Here is a 20,623-nt window from a genome sequence, read left to right on the forward strand (position 1 = left end):
GATTTGGGTGGAAGGGACTGCGATTACGTAGCATGGACAGTAGGTAGCTATCGAGAGAGAGAGACGTTGTGAAGAGTATTGGGAGAGAGTGAAGACAGAAAGGGAGCAGAGGATAGTAAAAAACAAAACAGAAAGGCAAGAAGTCAGACTTTTTTTTTTCTTTTTACAACCACAGACTGTCAGGAACCACTCACTCCGACCACAGCGCTTAGAAAAGCCAAACACTTTCTTTCAGGCAGCTTTTCTTTTTACTCTCAGCGAACTTCCCAGGAGCCAGCCAGGAGTCCAGGACATCATAAAGTAAATGAACGGAAGGAAGATCACAGGAGTCCTCTCACAGCAGCGTGAGTGTAGGGGGCGGGGCGGCTGGAAGACAAGTCAGTCTAGCAGGTCTCTGATTCTGTTCCCAGCCGGAACTATAAGTTTATTGTCGGAGAGATCAATGCGCAGTGAAGAGGCAGGTCTATATTTTGTCCACTTTCACCTGCCTGCCTCTCTGCCCTGTACCTAATAAAAAGTTTCTGGAGGGGAGAAGTAGGAGGGGAATTATTTCGTTCAAATGGCCAAAAAAACAGGAGACAGGAGCGCTCAGTCAGGAAGTTAATGCCTGGGGGGCCCGAGGCTGCGGGCCCTGATCACGCCCGGGCCCATGACGGAAGTGACGGTTGTACCCCCCTGATGGCGGGCCTGACTCTGATCAATGAATTCTCTGTCCTCCATTTAAAAATGGCCATTACCCCATAACAGCTTCCTGGTCAGCACACTGATAACCACTTGAGGACCGCGGTGTTAAACCCCCCCTAGTGACCAGGCCATTTTTCACCAAATAGGCCACTGCAGCTTTAAGGCCAAGCTGCAGGGCCACACAACTCAGCACATAAGTGACTCCCTGCCCCCTTTTCTCCCCACCAACAGAGCTCTCTTATTTATTTATTTTTAATAAATATTTATTTGATTATTTTTTACATAAATTTGCTTATTTTTTAATTTATTTTATATCCCTCCCTCCCCCCGCCAGCCATTCTGCGTGATTGGCTGTCATAGGCTTCAGCTTATGACAGCCGATCACTTTTGTGCCTGCCATGAGGACAGCCGTGTCACTTGGCTGTCCCTAGTACAGCATTGCTGTAGATCGCAGCTCTGTACAATGTCAAAAGACGGCGGTTTTGTCGTCGAACAGTCTCCGAACGGTGATCGCCGCTGGGAGACTGAAGGCAATCCTCATTCCAGGCCATTCACGCCAATCAGCGTGGAGTGGTCCTGGGGCCACCGCAGCCAATTGGCGTGGAGCAGTCAGCAAGCAGTTAAAGAGAATCTGTATTGTTAAAATCGCACAAAAGTAAACATACCGGTGCGTTAGGGGACATCTCCTACTACCCTCTGTCACAATTTCGCCGCTCCCCGCCGCATTAAAAGTGGTTAAAAACAGTTTTAAAAAGTTTGTTTATAAACAAACAAAATGGCCACCAAAACAGGAAGTAGGTTGATGTACAGTATGTCCACACATAGAAAATACATCCATACACAAGCAGGCTGTATACAGCCTTCCTTTAAAATCTCAAGAGATCATTTGTGTGTTTCTTTCCCCCATGCACTGAAGTTTCAGGCTGCTCGTTTCTTCCTGCAAATAGCTTTGCCCTTGGCTGTAATTCTTCAGTATGTGAAAGCCCAGCCAGCTCAGAGGACGATTTATCCAGCTCAGTGGCGGACACAGGCAGCAGTGGGCCCCTGTGCAAAATATCAATTGTGGGCCCCCCTGACCTGCGGCGCGCTAAGCGCGCCGCGGCAAAAAATGGGTGCGGCTATAACCTGCGCCGCGGCAAAAAATGGGCGTGGATAGAACCTGCGGCGCTTAGCGCCGCGGCAAAAAATGGGCGTGGTAATGACCGGATAAGGGCGGAGCTAACTGTAATTTAAAGTGATCCCGGGGTGAGAGTGATATGGAGGCTGCCATATTTATTTCCTTTTAAACAATACTAGTTGCCTGGCGGCCCTGCTGATCTATTTGGCTGCAGTAATAAACTGAATTACACCAGCAACAAGCATGCAGCTTAATCTTCTCAGTTCTGACAATATTGTCAGAAACCCCTGACCTGCTGCATGCTTGTTCAGGGTCTATGGTTGAAAGAATAAGAGGCAGAGGACCAGAACGGCAACCAGGCAACTGGTATTGCTTAAAAGGAGAGAAATATGGCAGCCTCAATATTATTCTCACCTCAGGTTCCCTTGAAAAGTGCAACGCAAAGACAGTGGGCCCAAGTTTTGGTGACCCTTTCCCCAGAAAATTCACATAATTGTGCAGGTTTTCTCAAGAAAATACACATAATGTGAGCAGATTTGCCCAGAAAATACATTCAATCATGTCGGCAGATTTGCCCAGAAAATACATTCAATCATGTCGGCAGATATGCCCAGAAAATACGTGCAATGATGTCGGCAGATATGCCCAGAAAATACGTGCAATGATGTCGGCAGATATGCCCAGAAAATACGTGCAATGATGTCGGCAGATATGCCCAGAAAATACGTGCAATGATGTCGGCAGATATGCCCAGAAAATACGTGCAATCATGTTGGCAGATATGCCCAGAAAATACGTGCAATCATGTCGGCAGATATGCCCAGAAAATACGTGCAATGATGTCGGCAGATATGCCCAGAAAATACGTGCAATGATGTCGGCAGATATGCCCAGAAAATACGTGCAATCATGTCGGCAGATATGCCCAGAAAATACGTGCAATCATGTCGGCAGATATGCCCAGAAAATACGTGCAATCATGTCGGCAGATATGCCCAGAAAATACCTGCAATCATGTCGGCAGATATGCCCAGAAAATACCTGCAATCATGTCGGCAGATATGCCCAGAAAATACCTGCAATCATGTCGGCAGATATGCCCAGAAAATATCTGCAATCATGTCGGCAGATATGCCTAGAAAATACGTGCAATCATGTCGGCAGATTTGCCCAGAAAACACATGCAATCATGTAGCAAATTTGCCCAGAACATACATGCAATCATGTGGCAGACCTGCCCAGAACATACACGCAATCATGTGGCAGACCTGCCCAGAACATACACCTGCTAAAATAAATAATAAAAAAAAACATTTACTCACCTGCAGCAGCAGACCTCCTGTCCCAGCCTCCATCCGGCGCGCAGCTCCCATGGGTGGTTGGGTGGATAGGTAGCCTGGTGGGTAGGTAGGTAGGCAGCCGGGTGGGTAGGTAGGTAGCCCTTAGCCGGGTGGGTAAGTAGCCTGGTGGGTGGCTGGGTAGCCGGGTGGGTAGCCTGGTGGGTGGCTGGGTAGGCGGGTGGGTAGGTAGCCTGGTGGGTGGGTAGGTGGGTGGTTAGGTAGCTGGGTGGGTGGGTAGGTAGCCTGGTGGGTCTTTAGGTAGGTAGCCTGGTGGGTTGGTAGGTAGCCGGGTGGGTAGGTAGGTAGGTAGCCTGGTGGGTAGGTAGCCGGGTGGGTGTGTAGGTAGCCGGGTAGGTAGCCGGGTGGGTGGTTAGGTAGCCGGGTAGGTAGCCGGGTGGGTGGTTAGGTATCCGGGTGGGTAGGTAGCCGGGTGGGTGGGTAGGTAGCCGGGTAGGTAGCCGGGTGGGTGTGTAGGTATCCGGGTGGGTAGGTAGCCGGGTAGGTAGGTAACCGGCAGGGTGGTTAGGTAGCCGGGTGGGTAGCTAGGTAGCCGGGTGGGTAGGTAGCCGGGTGAGTAGGTAGTCGGGTGGGTGGTTAGGTAGCCGGGTGGGTGGTTAGGTAGCCGGGTGGGTGGGTAGGTAGCCGGGTGGGTGTGTAGGTAGCCGGGTGGGTGGGTAGGTAGCCGGGTGGGTAGGTAGCCGGCAGGGTGGGTAGGTAGCCGGGTGGGTAGCTAGGTAGCCGGCAGGGTGGGTAGGTAGCCGGTTGGGTGGTTAGGTATCCGGGTGGGTGGGTAGGTAGCCGGGTGGGTGGGTAGGTAGCCGGGTGGGTGGGTGGGTAGGTAGCCGGGTAGGTAGCCGGCAGGGTGGTTAGGTAGCCGGGTGGGTAGGTAGCCGGGTGGGTGGGTAGGTAGCCGGCAGGGTGGGTAGGTAGCCGGGTGGGTGGGTAGGTAGCCGGGTGGGTGGTTAGGTATCTGGGTGGGTGGGTAGGTAGCCGGGTGGGTGTGTAGGTAGGTAGCCGGGTAGGTAGGTAGCCGGCAGGGTGGTTAGGTAGCCGGGTGGGTAGCTAGGTAGCCGGGTGGGTAGGTAGCCGGGTGGGTGGGTAGGTAGCCGGGTAGGTAGCCGGCAGGGTGGTTAGGTAGCCGGGTGGGTAGCTAGGTAGCCGGGTGGGTAGGTAGCCGGGTGGGTGGGTAGGTAGCCGGCAGGGTGGGTAGGTAGCCGGGTGGGTGGGTAGGTAGCCGGGTGGGTGGTTAGGTATCCGGGTGGGTGGGTAGGTAGCCGGGTGGGTGTGTAGGTAGGTAGCCGGGTAGGTAGGTAGCCGGCAGGGTGGTTAGGTAGCCGGGTGGGTAGCTAGGTAGCCAGGTGGGTAGGTAGCCGGGTGGGTGGGTAGGTAGCCGGGTAGGTAGCCGGCAGGGTGGTTAGGTAGCCGGGTGGGTAGCTAGGTAGCCGGGTGGGTAGGTAGCCGGGTGGGTGGGTAGGTAGCCGGCAGGGTGGTTAGGTAGCCGGGTGGGTGGTTAGGTAGTGGGGTAGGTAGCCGGGTGGGTGGTTAGGTAGCCGGGTGGGTAGGTAGGTAGCCGGGTGGGTGGGTAGGTAGCCGGGTAGGTAGCCGGCAGGGTGGTTAGGTAGCCGGGTGGGTAGGTAGCCGGGTGGGTGGGTAGGTAGCCGGCAGGGTGGTTAGGTAGCCGGGTAGGTAGCCGGGTGGGTGGTTAGGTAGCGGGGTAGGTAGCCGGGTGGGTGGGTAAGGTAGCCGGGTGGGTAGCTATCCGGGTGGGGGGCCTGACTTCTATCCTCCCTCACTCACCTCGGGGCCCCCCTCCCGGTATGCGCGGCGGCCGGCGGGAGAGCAGAAAATACAGGAAGTCTCCGGCCGGGGCTGCAGCAGACGCTAGAGGCAGCTGCTGCTTAGTTTCCAATATGTCTCCAAGTTGGAGACCAAGAGGCAGCTGCCGCCCTCTAGCGTCTGCTGCAGCCCCGGCCGGAGACTTCCTGTATTTTCCGCTCTCCCGCCGCATGAGGGGGGGGGGGGGGGGCTGAGGTGAGGGGGGAGGGGGGCCCGAGGTGAGGGGGGAGGACAGGAGTCGGGGCCCCCCAGGTTAAAAAAATAAAAGATTAAAAAAAACAAAAACAAAACCTGCAATACTTAATGGGCCCCTGAAGCAGCGGAACTTCAGGGGCCGTCGTGCTGCGGCACGGCCTGCACGGCCGTATGTCCGCCACTGATCCAGCTTGTAAAAGATAAGAGAGAAGAGAGAAGCTGCTCTAATCTAAATAACACACAGGCAGTGTGCATAGAGGGGCCTGGAAGGGGGAGTTCATAGCAGAACCACAACACTGAAGAACTTGGCAGCCTTCCAGACAAAGGCCGACAAGTCTGACAGGGGAAAGATACATTGATTTATTACAGAGACTGTGATAGTACAAAGTGCTGCAGTAAGCCAGAACACATTAGAATAGCTTTAGGAACTTGTAGGATGATAAAAAACAAGATGTAATTTTTGTTACGGAGTCTCTTTAAACTGTAATATCGCCCACTTTAGCCATAGGGAAACATGGACATTACCTTGCACATTCAGTTGTAACTGACAGCAGCTGATATATAACTGACAGCAACTGGTATATTTCAGTTCTGACAATATATTGCGCTGCAATACCCTTAAGACCCTTATCTGCATACCTATGTTACCGTGCAGCGACGTACAGCGAACAGGAAGTCATGTAACTCTATGGCGACGCACGTGTTTTAAAATGACTGCCGCAAGTTTTACGTGTCGCGCATGCGCAGAAGCATAATCGATTCGGCCACAAGAAGTGAGCGTCACTTCCTGCTTGGCCTGCTGCCAGGTGGGGATTACCGCGTATTAACGCAGTAAACCCCAAAGACTGTTTTTGGAGGTGCACATCGCACCGCTACCCCAATTATCAGCGTGAAACCGGCCTAAAAGTATAAGAGGCATATAGGATCAGCAGCACAGCCAGGCAACTGGTATTGACTAAAATTAATTAAATATGTCAGCTTTCATATCGCCTTCACTTCAGGTTCTCTTTAAAGGGACCCTAAAGTGTTTAAAAAAGGCAGTTTTACTTACCTGGGGCCTCCACTGGCCCCCTGCAGTAGTCCTGGGCCCAATTTCCCCCGACTAGCCAGTTGATGGCCACTGCGCCTGCTTGGCCCTGGCCATGCGCCCTCGTTCACATTCCCGCTGCTGGCAGCGTCCTGCACAGGCGCAGTATGAGAAAATCTCTACTGCACCTGCGCAAGACGGTCCTGGCGACGGGATCGCGAGCAAAGACACAGGCGGCTACACCTGCACAGGCGCGTGCGCCATTGGCTGGCCAGTCGTGGGGAAACGAAACTAGCTGGCAGAGGGGGACCAGAGGATCGTGAGTACCAGCGCGGGCACAGGGCAACTGCAGGGTGCCAGGAGAAGCCCCAGGTAAGTAAAACTGACTTTTTTTTTTACTACACTTCAGGTTCCCTTTAAGGGGAAAAACGTATTCTCAAATATAAGTTAACGCAAAGGGTAAGTATAGTCATCGCCAATCCTCCCCACTAACTATTGCCTTTTCCTCCATAGCTATTGCCGTGTCCCCCTACAAGTATAGTCATGTTCTCCCACAACAAGTACCTGTTTCCCCCTTGAGAAGCAATCACTGGTACTAAAAGACTACTGTAAAAAATTACATGTGGACATCAGTATGGAAATATGATATGGGAGTTAATGCATGCATAGAGCTGACTCAATGTGTTTGTTCATTTTGTAAAATGTAAATGTTGGGCTGCTAAGATTGGTCAGGGAGTCAGCAGTGATGTGCAGGATATCAGCAGGTCAGAAGCAGTGGTGTAGCTAAAGAGTTGTGGGCCCCGATGCAAGTTTTACAATGAGGCCCCCCGGAGCACTCTACACATAACAATTGATACGGTGCACCAAAATCTGCCAATGGCAACTACAGTGTCAGAGGTGCAAGAAGGGGATGGGGAACAAGCTGTTAATGATCACTACTATTCAAAGTATCTATAGAAGTGATTATTATGAGCACAGGACCAACAGAGAGCTAAAACTGTAGTTGAGGGAGGGCCCTTCGGGGCCCCTCTGGCCCAAGGGCCCGATGCGGTCACAACCTCTGCAACCCCTATTCCTACGCCTCTGGTCAGAAGTACAACAATGCCCTGAGGTTGCCCCAAATTATACAGACTAAACAACTATGCATTTGTTCCACAGATCATCCCCAGATGAAAGTCTTGATTGATGGCAGTTTAGAAATTAGTGATGTTGAACTTTCTCATTCCGGTAGCTACAAATGTGAGAAGGACAAAGCACTGGTTCAAGAAGTGGAGCTCTTCATCCTCCAAGGTACTGGCAACAATGTGTGGTGGGGCGTGAGAAGGGCCATTTCTACTCTTTTTGTCACTCCAGGAAAGAATTCTTGTGTTTGGGGGGTGGGGGGGGGATTGAGGCACAGAGGGACCCAGTGATGGCTGCCTGCAACTTATACTATCTGGGCCGTGTGATGTCTGCTCTCCAGGGACCTGCGATTTTGCTGCTCCTCAGGAAGCACACACGCAGCAGAAGTCAGCATTATAACACCCGTAGGGGTGGGGCTAAATCTGGGGCAGGGCTCCATTCAGGGAGAAGAACTTAATCCAGGGGTATGGCGCCCCCCCAGGACCAATGGCACTCCAGGCAATGGCCTGGGGTGCCTGTGCCTAAAAACTCCCCTGGATGGGAGGTAGGAAGATACTGTGAGAATGTACAGTACTGGTATTTCAGACTTCAGGGAACATTTGCCACCAGTACAAGGAGAGGAGATGATGATTGGTAGTGCTTTACTGAGCTCATAATCTAATCCCCACCATACTCAAAGGGCAATTTGGGAGGGGATCGATGTGTTCTGAGAACCACAGGACAAGCACAGGTCATCACTATTTGCAGAAGGATATAACAATACAGGACACAGAAATAAGCAGAGTTTTATCACAGGAGGGGGAATCCTCTGGATATTAATGAGGCTTCCTTCGTGCTCCTTAGCACCCACAATCCAGCGCTGCTCCCCAGCTCCCTGAAAGTGTCTCACACAGGCACACTAGCAACTTCCGCCGCTGGGACCCCGAACAGTGTGCGCCTCATGCAGGTGCATTAGCTGCTCAGGCTCTGGTGGAAATAGCCAAACGTGATTGGGTCCTCTCTACTGCGCAGGCACAAACCATCTGCGCCTGTATGTAGAGCGGAGGCTTGGTTTATTTCCACCAGTGCGAGGCACACACTATTTGGGGGTCCCAGGGGTGGGAGGGGTCTGCGAAGGATGATGAGGAAGTCTCTTTAGGATTCAAAGGCTCCCCCCTCCTAAGATAAGTACCCTCAGGGGAGACTTTTTTTCCCTTGCAGGTTTACTTTAAAGGGAACCTAAAATGAGAAGGATATGGATTTCTCCTTTTAAAATAATACCAGTTGCCAGACTCTCCTGCTGATCCTGTGTCTTTAATACTTTCAGCCACAGCCCCTGAACAAGCATGTCGATCAGGTGCTCTGACTGAAGTCAGACTGGATTAGCTGCATGCTTGTTTCCAGGGCCGGTTCAAGTAACAATTGGGCCCTAGGGCAAAATAAGCCTGGGGGCCCCCCAACAGACACCCCCGACTAAAAAGCGTCATTAGAGGCCCTTTGTTGCGGCCAAACTTCCCTCTGGGGCCCTTAAGCTGGCTGCTGACCCTCCCCCAACCACCTCCCAACTTAACAGACTCTGCATAGTCCCTGGGGAGCAACAGTTAAGATGGGGAAGGGACAACTTGGGGGCCCCTACAGGCTCTGGGGCCCTGGGGCAATTGCCCATTTTTTTCTATGGTTGCTCCGGCCCTGCTTGTTTCAAGTCTATGATTCAGCCACTACTGCAGTCAGAGATCGGGCAACTGGTATTGTTTAAAAGGAAACATCCATATCCCTCTCAGTTTAGGTTCCCTTTAAGCTTCAGCCACATAGTGAATATACAATTAATGAAGTTAAACCCCTAACTAGTCTAACTAAGAAGCAAGGTACAAATGTACAGTATATAAACTTATTCCCTGGTGGTTGTCTGTGTTCTGGCGCCATCTGCTCACGTCCTCCAAGCTCCAACCAATAGAGGTCCCATCTGTCTTATGGCGCCACCCGCTCACTTCCTCGAGGCTCCAACCGCTAGAGGTCCCGTCTGTGTTCTGGCGCCATCTGCTCACATCCTCCAGGCTCCAACCACTAGAGGTCCCATCTGTCTTGTGGCACCATCCGCTCACTTCCTCGGGGCTCCAACTGCTAGAGGTCCCGTCTGTGTTCTGGCGCCATCTGCTCACATCCTCCAGGCTCCAACCACTAGAGGTCTGCCTTCTTCAGCGCCATGCACATTCTGCCTCCAGGACCTCGCTATTGAGGCTCACATCTTCCTATTTGCAAACTCCTTTATCACCTCCCCTAGTGTCTCCACCCCTTTACCCTCTAGAATAGATTGTAAGCTGTCAAGGGTAGGGTTCTCCCCTAAATGTGTTTCCCGTTTCTGCTGTGCTTAATCAAATGAACATGAACCGATATTGGTGACTTTTCAAACCACACATCAACTACGTATAAGTTTCTACTTGTATTGCTGGAGGTCCTGACTCCTGATGGTGCTGTATTTTGAACTACTCAGGTATCTATGCTCCCCAATGATTGTACTATGTACAGCGCTATAGAAGATGTTGGCACTATGTAAATAAATAATAATTATACAGTTTATTTAAATATATATACATACTGTATATACTGTATGTCCCTATAATATAACCATGCTGTGTATTTGTTTTGCAGTGACGGCTAAACCTTCCAGCACCCTCATAGTGTCAGAAGACCTGGAACTTCATTTCCAGGCTGCCCCCCAGAAGTCCATCAGAAAGGTGTCTTGGTGGAAGGATGGAGTGAAGAAGACATCTGAGCCTGTCCTGGAGATAAAGGATGTGCAGACAGGGGACCAGGGGACATATGAATGCCAGGTTGAGATGGATAATGGGGAGAAACGCGTCTACAGCAGAATAATTGATGTTAAAGGTCTCACATCTTGTTTCTACCAACCACTTCCCCCCTGAATGTGATGAGATGTCTTGAAAGCTTCCTTTTTAGCATAGGAAACCATAAAACTGCATGGTGGCCTAGTGGCTAGCACTCTTGTCTCTCCGCTCCAGCGTACTGGGTCTGGACACTATCTGGGCGGAGTTTGCATGTTCTCCCCAAGTTTGTGTGGACTTCTTCTGAGCACTTTGGTTTCATCCTACATCCCACTAACATAGTGATAAGTTGATTGGGACCGCCCCAAAAAATATCCTTAGATTATGGTTCCTGGAGTCTCAATAAAAATATGAGACCACAGGAGTAATCTATTTACCACGGTAATGCACTGTTCGCTTATTACATACTTACCACCTGAAAACCAAAAGTTAAGGCTTATCCTAATAAAAGAGAGTCAGACTTCTGAATTTTAAATGGCCGCGGAACCTTAATCAGGGTTTAATCAAATTTCTTAATGTATCAAATTATAACCAAAATCCCAAACTTTAACCATCAAATTATTAATATGACTCGGCCAGCTAGCCACGAGCCCAACAAAATACATGAGGTTTCACCCACTACCCAGCGGGTGTCCCATCCCACATAAAGGTGTCAGTGACAAAAATAATAAAAGGGAGGGGAGGCGGGGAAAGAACACAGCTGGGTGCTCTCACTTCTCTCAAGTCTCCTCACAGAGTGGTTGGGTCAGGTGACCTCAGCATATAAGTATCCACTTGACCCTGATCCCTGATAGGTCAATCTCATCTCCAATCACGTCCAGCCTTAGGTCACAACATCAAACAAGCACCTTCTCACCCAGCAGGTGCTAGGCAGAAGTTGAGAAACTTCTAGACCTGTAAAGAAAGCATATCACACCATCCTCCAACAAACCCTTCTCCACACAGCTTAATCCTTTGATTACTTCACATAGGCCTTACCTTGAGGTGATGTCCACAGCAGCTCCTGTACATTACTACTACACATACAATTAATTATTTTGAGTTTATTTTCACTTCAGATTTGCTTTACAGGACACATCAATCACAGGGGCCTCCTTTTTTTTTAAATAGATTTAACTTAGATTTAATGTTTTTGTCAAATTTAACAAGCCAAGAACAGATTTTGTGGTTTTCTAGATAAAAAGGATTTTTTATGAGGGCTTCTAAATGTTCCCTTCTGCTCTTTCGTTACAGGTTTTAGCACAACTCCATCTGTTGTATATACGGAAGGGAAACGTTTCATCGACCTCCCCTGGTCCTTTAACTTCAAAGTGCGGCAAACTCCCTTGTTAAATGAGGTGGAAGCCGTCAGTGGTGGACTGTATTATTCCTCCCAGCTAATCAGAAATCTCACAGTGGACAAGGGTGTGGCCTGCTGGAGTAAAACGAGTACCTGTGAAAGCATAAAAAACCAAGATGCTACCAACTTGAACATTATCGTTAGCTCTCGCCAAATCGGTGACCATCAGATGGACATCGTCCTCAAGATCCAGGACAGGCAGAAGAAGTTGCAGAGGAAGCTGTGTGTGGCCAATCTCACTGGTGAGCATGTGTCTTGCAAGACTATTGAGAGTGGTACCCCAGTGCCTCTTTTCTCTTGTGCTTTAGTTAAAGGACCACTATCGTGAAATGCATGAAAACACATAAATAAAATTACATTTCTCCCAGAGTAAAATGTGCAATAAATTACTTTTTACCTATGTTGCTGTCACCACTTACAGTAGCTAGTAGGAATCTGATAGAACTGACAGGTTTCAGACTAGCCCATTTCCTCATGGGGGATTCTCAGGGTTTTCTTTATTTTCAAAAGCACATGCAAACAGGCAAGGGGGGAGGGGGGTTCTGCATCTTTGTATAGATCCCTTTCAGGGAGTGCTGTTGTAAAGAATAAATGAAATGCTGAGAATCCTCCATGAAGAGATGGACTAGTCAAAAACCTGTCAGTTCCCTCAGTTTTCTACTGCCTACTGTAAGTGACAGCAACATAGGAGAAAGGTAATTTATGGCTCATTTTACTCTGGAAGAAACCCACTTCTTATTTGTATGTGTGTGCCAGTATTTATAATGTTACATTTTTTATTTTTATTTTTTGCGACAGTGGTCCTTTAGAGGACTATTATCATGGAAAAACTGTAAAATTTACAATATATATTTACACATGCATAATATAACATCTATACGATTGTTCACAACCAGCCTTTGATCAGTTCTTAGTTTAAATTTTGCATCTTTTTCTTACTTGCAGTGTCGGCTTCACAGAATCAGATTTTCCTGGAGTCCAATGTGACCCTCCAATGTAGGACCAACTGTATCGAAAAAACAGAGAAACTCTGCTGGGACCACCAGACCATCGGCCAAAAGATCTGCGGGCTGCCGGGCCAGGCAATGTTCAGGAAAGATGTGAAAGCCATACAGCAGACCTTGGGGAACTGGACCTGCTCCGTTTTTACTGAGACATCTATCATCAGGGATAGCACTAATTTCACCCTAAGTGAGTGATTACCATTAGCTAATCTAGCTTAGCTGTGCGTTGGGCATAATGCAATCATGTCAATAATGAGGCAGAACCTTAAAGAGAACCCGAAGTGGAAAGATTTATACTTTTTGCGCCCCTAGGCCAAGTTTCTTGTTGGTCCCCTTCTATTAGCAGCTGCATCCCACTTTCCATGTGTAGCCCCCTATTTCATGAGCACCATCCATGTACAGCAGCCCCTCTCTTTCATGTACATCTCCCTTGGGCAGCAGCACCCCTCTTCCATGTGTCACTCTCACTCCTCATTTGCAGCCTTCTTTTTCATATGTACACACACCTTCTCCATGTGCAGGTGCCCCCATGGCTGCTAGTGCCCAAGTCCTGGGCCTTTGGGGCCTTTCCAGAAATCCAGCCCTGAGAGCGATGTCACTTGCTTTGTCACTTTTCATAGGGTGCCTCAGTGTCCTCCATGTCACAGAAAAATGATATTAGTCTCTCTTCTTTCCTATACAGAACTGACGTTGGGATTCTGGGATCTCTCTAACCCGCTTCTCTGGGTGTCAGTGGTGGTGGGGGTCTTCGTGCTTCTGTTTGTGGCGGTCCTCATCACAGTCCTGACCGCTCGCTGCCGCAGGGTGGTAAGTAATAATTACCCCATGATCAGTGTTAGCTGGGTACACACAAAGCAATTTCCTATCTAATCAACGGGAAGCGGACAATGTATTCCGTTATGTCCAATCTGCTCCTGTTCGATAACGCGATCTATTTTCCAAAATTATCACAGGAAAATTGATGCTGTTTGGATATGTACACACGATGCAACTTCCCGTCAGATTACCTGTCGATAGGACGGGAAATTGCATCGTGTGTACTTAGCTTTGAATTGCATTCTGGGGCGTCCATCATCTTATATGCTGTTTCCTATCTCTGCAGCGGCGGGCCCGGTACCGGACATGGCTACTGGAAAATCTGAACCAGCACCGAATGTGTGAGTGTAACGGGTGAGTGCAGAGTCCTGATACATCTGTTGTGTCATCATACTTATATCAGTGGCTGACCATGATTAAACCTCTTCCACTTCATAGAGATCAGTGCAGTCTCTGAGCAGAACAGTCACCATTATAACTGCCTTGCAGGAGGAAACGGATGCTGAGACATTACTGCAGCACATTTCCCATAATGCCCTGTTACTAGGACAACTGAGCTGATGTCACATGGCGAACTGAGGGGGCTATTCCAGGTGTCTGGAACCTCCCCCCTGCACTGAGCTGTGTATTCAGCCAGGGAAGCCTGCATAATATAAACAGCCTCATTCTCCCTCCCTTCTTACTTCTGGTGCTTCCCTCCAGCTAATAGAATGAGAGAGGCAGCTGAGCTTCCCTCACAAGAAGATGCAGCCTGCAGTGAGAGAATGTTGATTATGGAGTCCTGGACTCTCCACAGCACAGAAGTGTCCGACATGATGAAATTAGAGTGCAGGCAAGCTGGTAAATATGCACAGCATGATGCAGAGCTTGCCTGGACTCAGGGTCTGTGGGCAAACATCTGTCTGGTCTCTCTCCATTGTTATAATGACTGCATGTTTGGGTAAGGTGTTTAACAAGCTGAAAAGTTTTTGACAGTCCCTAGACTCCAGGAGGGCTTCTTTCTGACTTGTGTGAGAGACTGACAGGGACAGGAGTCCGATTACAGGCAAGTAGCCTGTCTGATGTGGGACTGCAATACAGATAAGTTCTCTGCTCCATCTCAGGCTATTCTCAATTTCTCCACTCCTCTCTCTGGGCTAGTGCACGCCAAAATGACAATAGCAATCGCTAGCAATTTGTGAGTGTGATTTTGTGAAGTGATTTTCAGAGCGATTTTTGAATGAATTGCTCAAAAACATGCTACATGCAGTATACCTGCGATTTTGAAAAAATCACAACGCTGCTGTGGGAACACCCACATAGGGTAACATTAGTCAAGCGCTTTTCAAATCACTGTTGATTTGAAAAACGCTCAGAAGCACTCTTGGTGTGCACCAGCCTCCTTCATTCACCTTTGTTTCCCTCTTCCCCTAGAGCTGGCTGTGTGTTCTTGTCATACAGGAAAGCTAAATAAAAGTGCAATCCTGGTGAGGCAAAATATTATTATTTAGTATTTATATAGCGCCGCCATCTTCCGCAGATGCATATATCCCTGCATCATATGGGTATCGCTTGCGCTATGTGAAACTATGTAGCATATTCCACTGAATTGTCCAAACTAAGTCTATCTCCTGTTCCTCTCTTGGGGAGTTGTTCCAGCGCTGTACCCCGTTCACATTTGCTGCTACCAGAAGCCCTCAGAAACACTCCTGTCCTTGAGTACTTCCAAAGATAGTCAGCTCCGTAATACGCCAGCGCACTTTTGTGCATGGGCAGTATGGAGCCACCTGTATTCGGAAGCACTCGGGGACATACGTGCTTCTGGACCTTTCAGGAACCCCCCCCCCCTTAAAAATCCTGCGTTTGCCCCTGACCTGCATGTTTGCTATAATCCGTCTGTGATTGGATGGCTAAGCTGGTACATTATGATCATATGACTAACCTGCAGGAGGATACCATTATTCAATTCACTTTTTCTCCTAAAGCATCAATTCATCAAAGACTGTACGATTAAAAAAAAACAAGTCAGGAAATACAGCATTCGGTATTTTAGATTTTTTTTTTGCTAATTCATCAATATTTTCACAAGTGGGGTAGAAGTTCGGTAATTTACCGAAGCCCATTGACAAAAACCTGTGTTCAGTAACAGCAGAGCAGTGTGGAGTGTCTCTGTATTGTTATATGCTGTTCCTTGCAGTAAGGGCAACACAATAGTAAGAGGCATCCCAACATCCCTTTAGAATGTACATCTTTGTTATACTGCCTCTGAATCTCTCCATTAGTCTTTCTGAACATTTTACTTAATTGCAACAGCTTAGAAGAACTTCCAGGAGACATTACACATGCCATGCTTAGGTGATTTCCCCACTAGCTCCTCTGCATCTCCAAACAGGAACCTACGTAGTTAAATGGCCAGAGTTCAGCAGGGGAAACCTCTTTTGTTCTGGTCTCTCTGCTCACTGCCTGGGGGGGGCAGAAAAGCTGGACCCGCCGGAGAAGGCTTCGGATCCAATCACAGGGACTTGCAGGAGAGAGAGGATGTTCCTATTGGCTCTCTGCTCCTGTCGATCATTGGGATTTCCACACAGAAGGTATTCGAAGCTGATTTTCAACAGATGAGAGCTGCCGGTGATTAGAGAACATGTTCCTGGGCTTTAGCACATGCTCTGATATTCATGTTCAATGTTCCATAAACTCAGCTGTTTTCAGCATTACTGTGATGATTTGCTCAGCTGCCTGTGCAGGCAGCCAGCCTTTTGACCATTGTGTAGGTTTGCATGCTGCAGGACTCTGGAAAGAAGAGCTTCTGTCAGTTTTGCAGCTTGTGCTTGCAGAGGAATTTGCATATGTTGTCATGCAAATTGCCTGGCCACATTCATTGGAGGCGTGTACTATAAGTACTATGTCTTTCCCACAATGCTTGGCTGTTCATAAGGATTTCGTCCTATGTAACACTCCTGGTGGGGTGTGTGGCAGGCGCAGCACTATGTAGTGCCTTGTGCGCTGTGGCATTAGAAGAATTATGCAATCTCTGTCTCTTTAGTCTAAGCAGACTGTCTATTACTCTGTAATTCCTCTAACACCGTTCTATGGAAGCAGTAGGTTTAAAGAGCACACCAAATACTTTAGAATAACTTCTTTAATAACTTCAACTTTTCTTCATATAACACTGCAACATGTGCAGCAGATAGTCCATGTACAAAATGTGGTGGATACAAATCACAAAAGGTGGTTTAACAGTTGAATCTTGTCAGATAACATAAGATTGTCAGATAATATAAGATGGTGGATGGATTTGACTCTCTGTGCTTGAATCTGTACTCTGTATCTGATTGAATTTGTACTCTGATGATGAATCTGCATCTTATTCAATTTGAATTGATTTGATTTGATTTGGTGGAACTGCAAGTAAACACATAACAACAGATTCACTATATAGGCCTACTCTCACACTATTAAACAATAAGGGAACATAGATAAGTGTATGAAATACCTATTTGGCCTTCTGTACTTCCATAAAACTTCTCTGGAACTCTGGTCTCTTCTCTCTCTGATAGTGTTGTCCGGATCATGAACGATTCGGATCTTTGATCCGAATCTATATTATGAGTCGATCATCCGAATCATCAAAATAAGTGATTCGGATCGTAAAAGGGGCGGGACCAGGAGCGACACGCCCCCTCTCAGCGGGCAGCGGGGTCTTGGAAGCAGAGCAGAGATGGATCGCTCTGTTGGATGGGAGCCAGGGACAGGTAGATGAGAGAGAGGGGACATGGGTGCCACTGCCAGATATGTGTAGAGCACACATACTGGCTATAACGTGCTGCCCATTATAGGCTGTCTGTTCCGTAGTGCTGCACAGTGAACACATTGGAAGCTTTTGGCTCAGCACAGCTCAGTAACTTTGCAGACACTGTGATTGAAAGGCAATGCACTCGCTCTAAACAGCTGCACTTATCTTCTGGGAATGCTTTCTTTCACTGTGCGACCTTTTCTTTCAAAGTGTACAGATGAACATATAGGTGAAATATATGTAAAGCATGATTGCAGCATGTGGGTATTGCGTGCAAACATTTCTGCTCTCTGCTCGTCCCTCCTCCCTTCTCTGTCCACTCCCTGCCCTCTGTCCATCTTCTCCCCTTCTCTGTGTGTCCACTCCCCTCCCCTTCTCCTGTCCACAGACCTGTCCTGCTGTTCAATTCACCCCCGAATGCTTCCGGTAGTAAAATGATCCGAGATTCGGATCAAAGATCCGGATCTCTTCAATGATCCGATTCGAATCATCCGGATCATTGAAAAGATCCGAACTTCCCATCTCTACTCTCTGATGAGCAATGACTCTAGAATGATCTAGCTAGGGGGTTTCCCACACAGGTTCAGTGTGTAACTAACTGGGATTGGTTGAGGCTCTGGTGCAGTGTGAGGCTGGCTGTGATTGGCTAACCTATGTCATGACTCTTAAAGGCATATTTCCCCCTGCTGCCTTTGATAACACAATGCATATATATTCTGTTATATAACATTCAGAAACATACATTTTAGCAATAACTCTGCTGTCTGGCTTTAACTTATGAACATGCGAACTGTACTGAGGTTACTGGCAGGTTTTGGTGTATATTTATATAAACTATAATGGCAACCTAGGACAGGTCTTAGCTGGCCAGCTACACTCCCACCAAAATTACCTATAATTCTATGTTCTCAGTAGTAGGATTTGAACATGAATTTGTGGAATTTTCTATCAGGTTCTCAACTCTCAAGTGTCTCTTGTTACTCTCAAGCAGCACAACTAACTTTTGTATTGGACGTTCCAACTTGAGTGGAGTTGTGAGACGTCTTCCTTTTTTGTCAAGTTTTGAGTCTCCTATTTGTAACAAAGCTCTTCTTACTAGCCCGTCTTTGTCCTTTTGAACTTCTAGGACTTTGGCCAACTTCCATTGGCTTCTAGGTAAGTCGTCTTCTTTTACTAACACTATGTCATCAACTTGGACATTTCTTCTGGGTGTTTGCCATTTACTTCTTAGCATGAGATGAGCTAAGTACTCTTTGTTCCATCTTTTCCAAAACTGTTCTGATAGATATTGAACTCTTCGCCATCTTTTTCTGGCATATAGATCCTCTTTGGTGAATTTGCCAGGTGGTGGCTGTATGTAATCAGACTTGAGGTGAAGTAGATGATTGGGAGTTAAAGGTTCCAAACTTGTTGGGTCGTTGATGTTGTCGACTGTAAGTGGACGACTGTTAACAATGGACATTACTTCATAGAATAGTGTCCTAAGTGAAGCATCATCTATTCTTCCGGCGTTCCTTTTCAACACTGAACTTAGCACGTTTCTTACAGTTCTGATTTGCCTCTCCCAAACTCCTCCTGTATGGCTTGCATTTGGAGCATTCATGTGAAAATCACACTGTTTCTCTAACAAGTACTCAGTTACCTTTTCTTTATCAATTTCTTTTAGAGCCTTGTTCAATTCGTTCTTTGCTCCAACAAAATTAGATCCTTGGTCAGATCTAAGCTCTCTGACAGTACCTCTAATGGCTATGAAACATCTTAAAGCGTTGATGAATGCGTCAGTTGACATATCTTCCAACATTTACAGGTAAATTGCTCTGGAGCTTAGACATGTAAATATTAGTCCATATCTCTTGTACTCTTTGCGGTTCTGTTTGGTGATAAATGGACCAAAACAATCCATTCCAGTATAAATAAATGGTGGTGATGGGTTTACACGATCAGCCGGTAGATCAGCCATTCTTTGTTCTTCTGTAGGTCTACGTATCTTTCTACAGGTTACACATTTACTTATGTACTTTGCTATGACTTTGCTTCCTTTCACTATCCAGTAACCACCTTCTCTCAAACAACTTTGGGTAGAGCTTCTTCCTTGATGTAAGGATTTGTTGTGGTAATGATCACTAATCAATCTTGTGAAGGTAGAATTTTTAGGAAGAATTGCTGGATGCTTAACTCTGCTTGGCAACGATGCATTTTCCAATCTCCCTCCCACCTTCAGTATACCATCCTGCAGAACAAGATTAAGCTTGTACAATGGGTGGTTGTTTGGAAGCCTTTTTGGTTCTTGACTAAGTCTCTTCAGTTCTTCACTGTAGAATCTCTGTTGAATGAGTCTTATGACTGTTTCTTCAGCTTTCATTCTTTCCTCTACATTCAAGGATTCTTTCTTTCTGATTCCTTTTGCCAAGCGTTGAATTCGAGCTACTACGTTTATGACTGTATTCCACTTTGAACATCTGGCTAGTCTTTCAAGCATGTCATCTTGACACTTGGCAGCAGTGCTCAATGTTTGAACAACCTTTACTTCTGGATCACCAATAGACAGTTCTGTATAACCTTCACTGGGTATGATTTCCTTTTCCCAAAGGAACTCTGGACCGATGAACCAGTTTGAATTCTTCAATTCTGTTACATTCAGGCCTCTTGAAGCATGATCTGCTGGGTTATGCTTTGTGTCAACATAATGCCAATGTTCTGGATTTGTTGTTTCTCAAATTTTCTGAACTCTGTTGGCAACAAAGATGTGGAATCTTCGAGCTTCATTGTTTATGTATCCTAGGACAACTTGTGAGTCTTTCCAAAAATACTCTTCATCTATTTTCATTTCCAATTCTTCTTTCAGAAACTGGCTTACTGATGCTGAAACAACAGCTGCTGTCAGTTCAAGTCTTGGTATTGTCTGAATACTGTTAGGTGCGACTCTGGCCTTTCCCATAACCAGGGCACAATGTACCTTTTCTTCTCCTATCACTCTGATATAGGAGCACTGACCATAACCATGACTACTGGCATCAGAAAAGTGATGAAGTTCTATCTTCCTGTACTTTCCGAAATTGGGAGGTACAACACATCTGGGTATTAGAACTTCTTTCAAATTTTGCAAGTCTCTTATCCAACTCTCCCACCTTGGCCTCAAACTTTCCGGTATGAGTTCATCCCATCCCAACTTCTGTCGGCACAACTCTTGCAGTATTTCTTTTGCTCTGAGGATTACTGGTGCCAAGAATCCCAATGGATCATATATTGAAGCCACTGCAGGAAGAATGGTTCGTCTGGTTGGAACTTTCTCTTCCATGGATACTTCAAAGAAGAAATTGTCGTTTTCTACATTCCATCCCAATCCGAGTACATTCTGAACTGGAAGATGATCATAATTAAGATCTACATTCTTCATTGTTGATGCACGTTCAGAGTCGCTTATGGATTCCAGTACCTCTCTGTTGTTCGAGATGAATTTATGAAGGCGCAGGTTTCCCCTTGCACACAACTCTTGGCTTTATTTCACCAATTGGATTGCAGATTCTGTGGACTCTAGACTTATAAGAC

The 20,623-nt window shown here is 47.3% G+C and overlaps 1 protein-coding gene across 3 annotated transcripts in view; it reads left to right on the top strand.

Annotated features, from left to right (window-relative positions):
* The window catches only part of LOC137533838 (T-cell surface glycoprotein CD4-like), an 85,331-nt gene that overhangs the window by 50,889 nt on the left and 13,819 nt on the right, over positions 1 to 20,623 (top strand). For all 3 annotated transcript variants that reach the window (XM_068255084.1, XM_068255085.1, XM_068255083.1), the window contains 6 exons: positions 7,358 to 7,489; positions 9,950 to 10,186; positions 11,377 to 11,724; positions 12,428 to 12,673; positions 13,169 to 13,293; positions 13,589 to 13,656. In XM_068255084.1, coding sequence (XP_068111185.1) covers positions 7,358 to 7,489; positions 9,950 to 10,186; positions 11,377 to 11,724; positions 12,428 to 12,673; positions 13,169 to 13,293; positions 13,589 to 13,656 — 1,156 coding nt within the window. The remainder of the gene's footprint in view (positions 1 to 7,357; positions 7,490 to 9,949; positions 10,187 to 11,376; positions 11,725 to 12,427; positions 12,674 to 13,168; positions 13,294 to 13,588; positions 13,657 to 20,623) is intronic.

This window comes from Hyperolius riggenbachi, chromosome 10, assembly GCF_040937935.1.
Source record: "Hyperolius riggenbachi isolate aHypRig1 chromosome 10, aHypRig1.pri, whole genome shotgun sequence".
NCBI lineage: Eukaryota > Metazoa > Chordata > Amphibia > Anura > Hyperoliidae > Hyperolius > Hyperolius riggenbachi.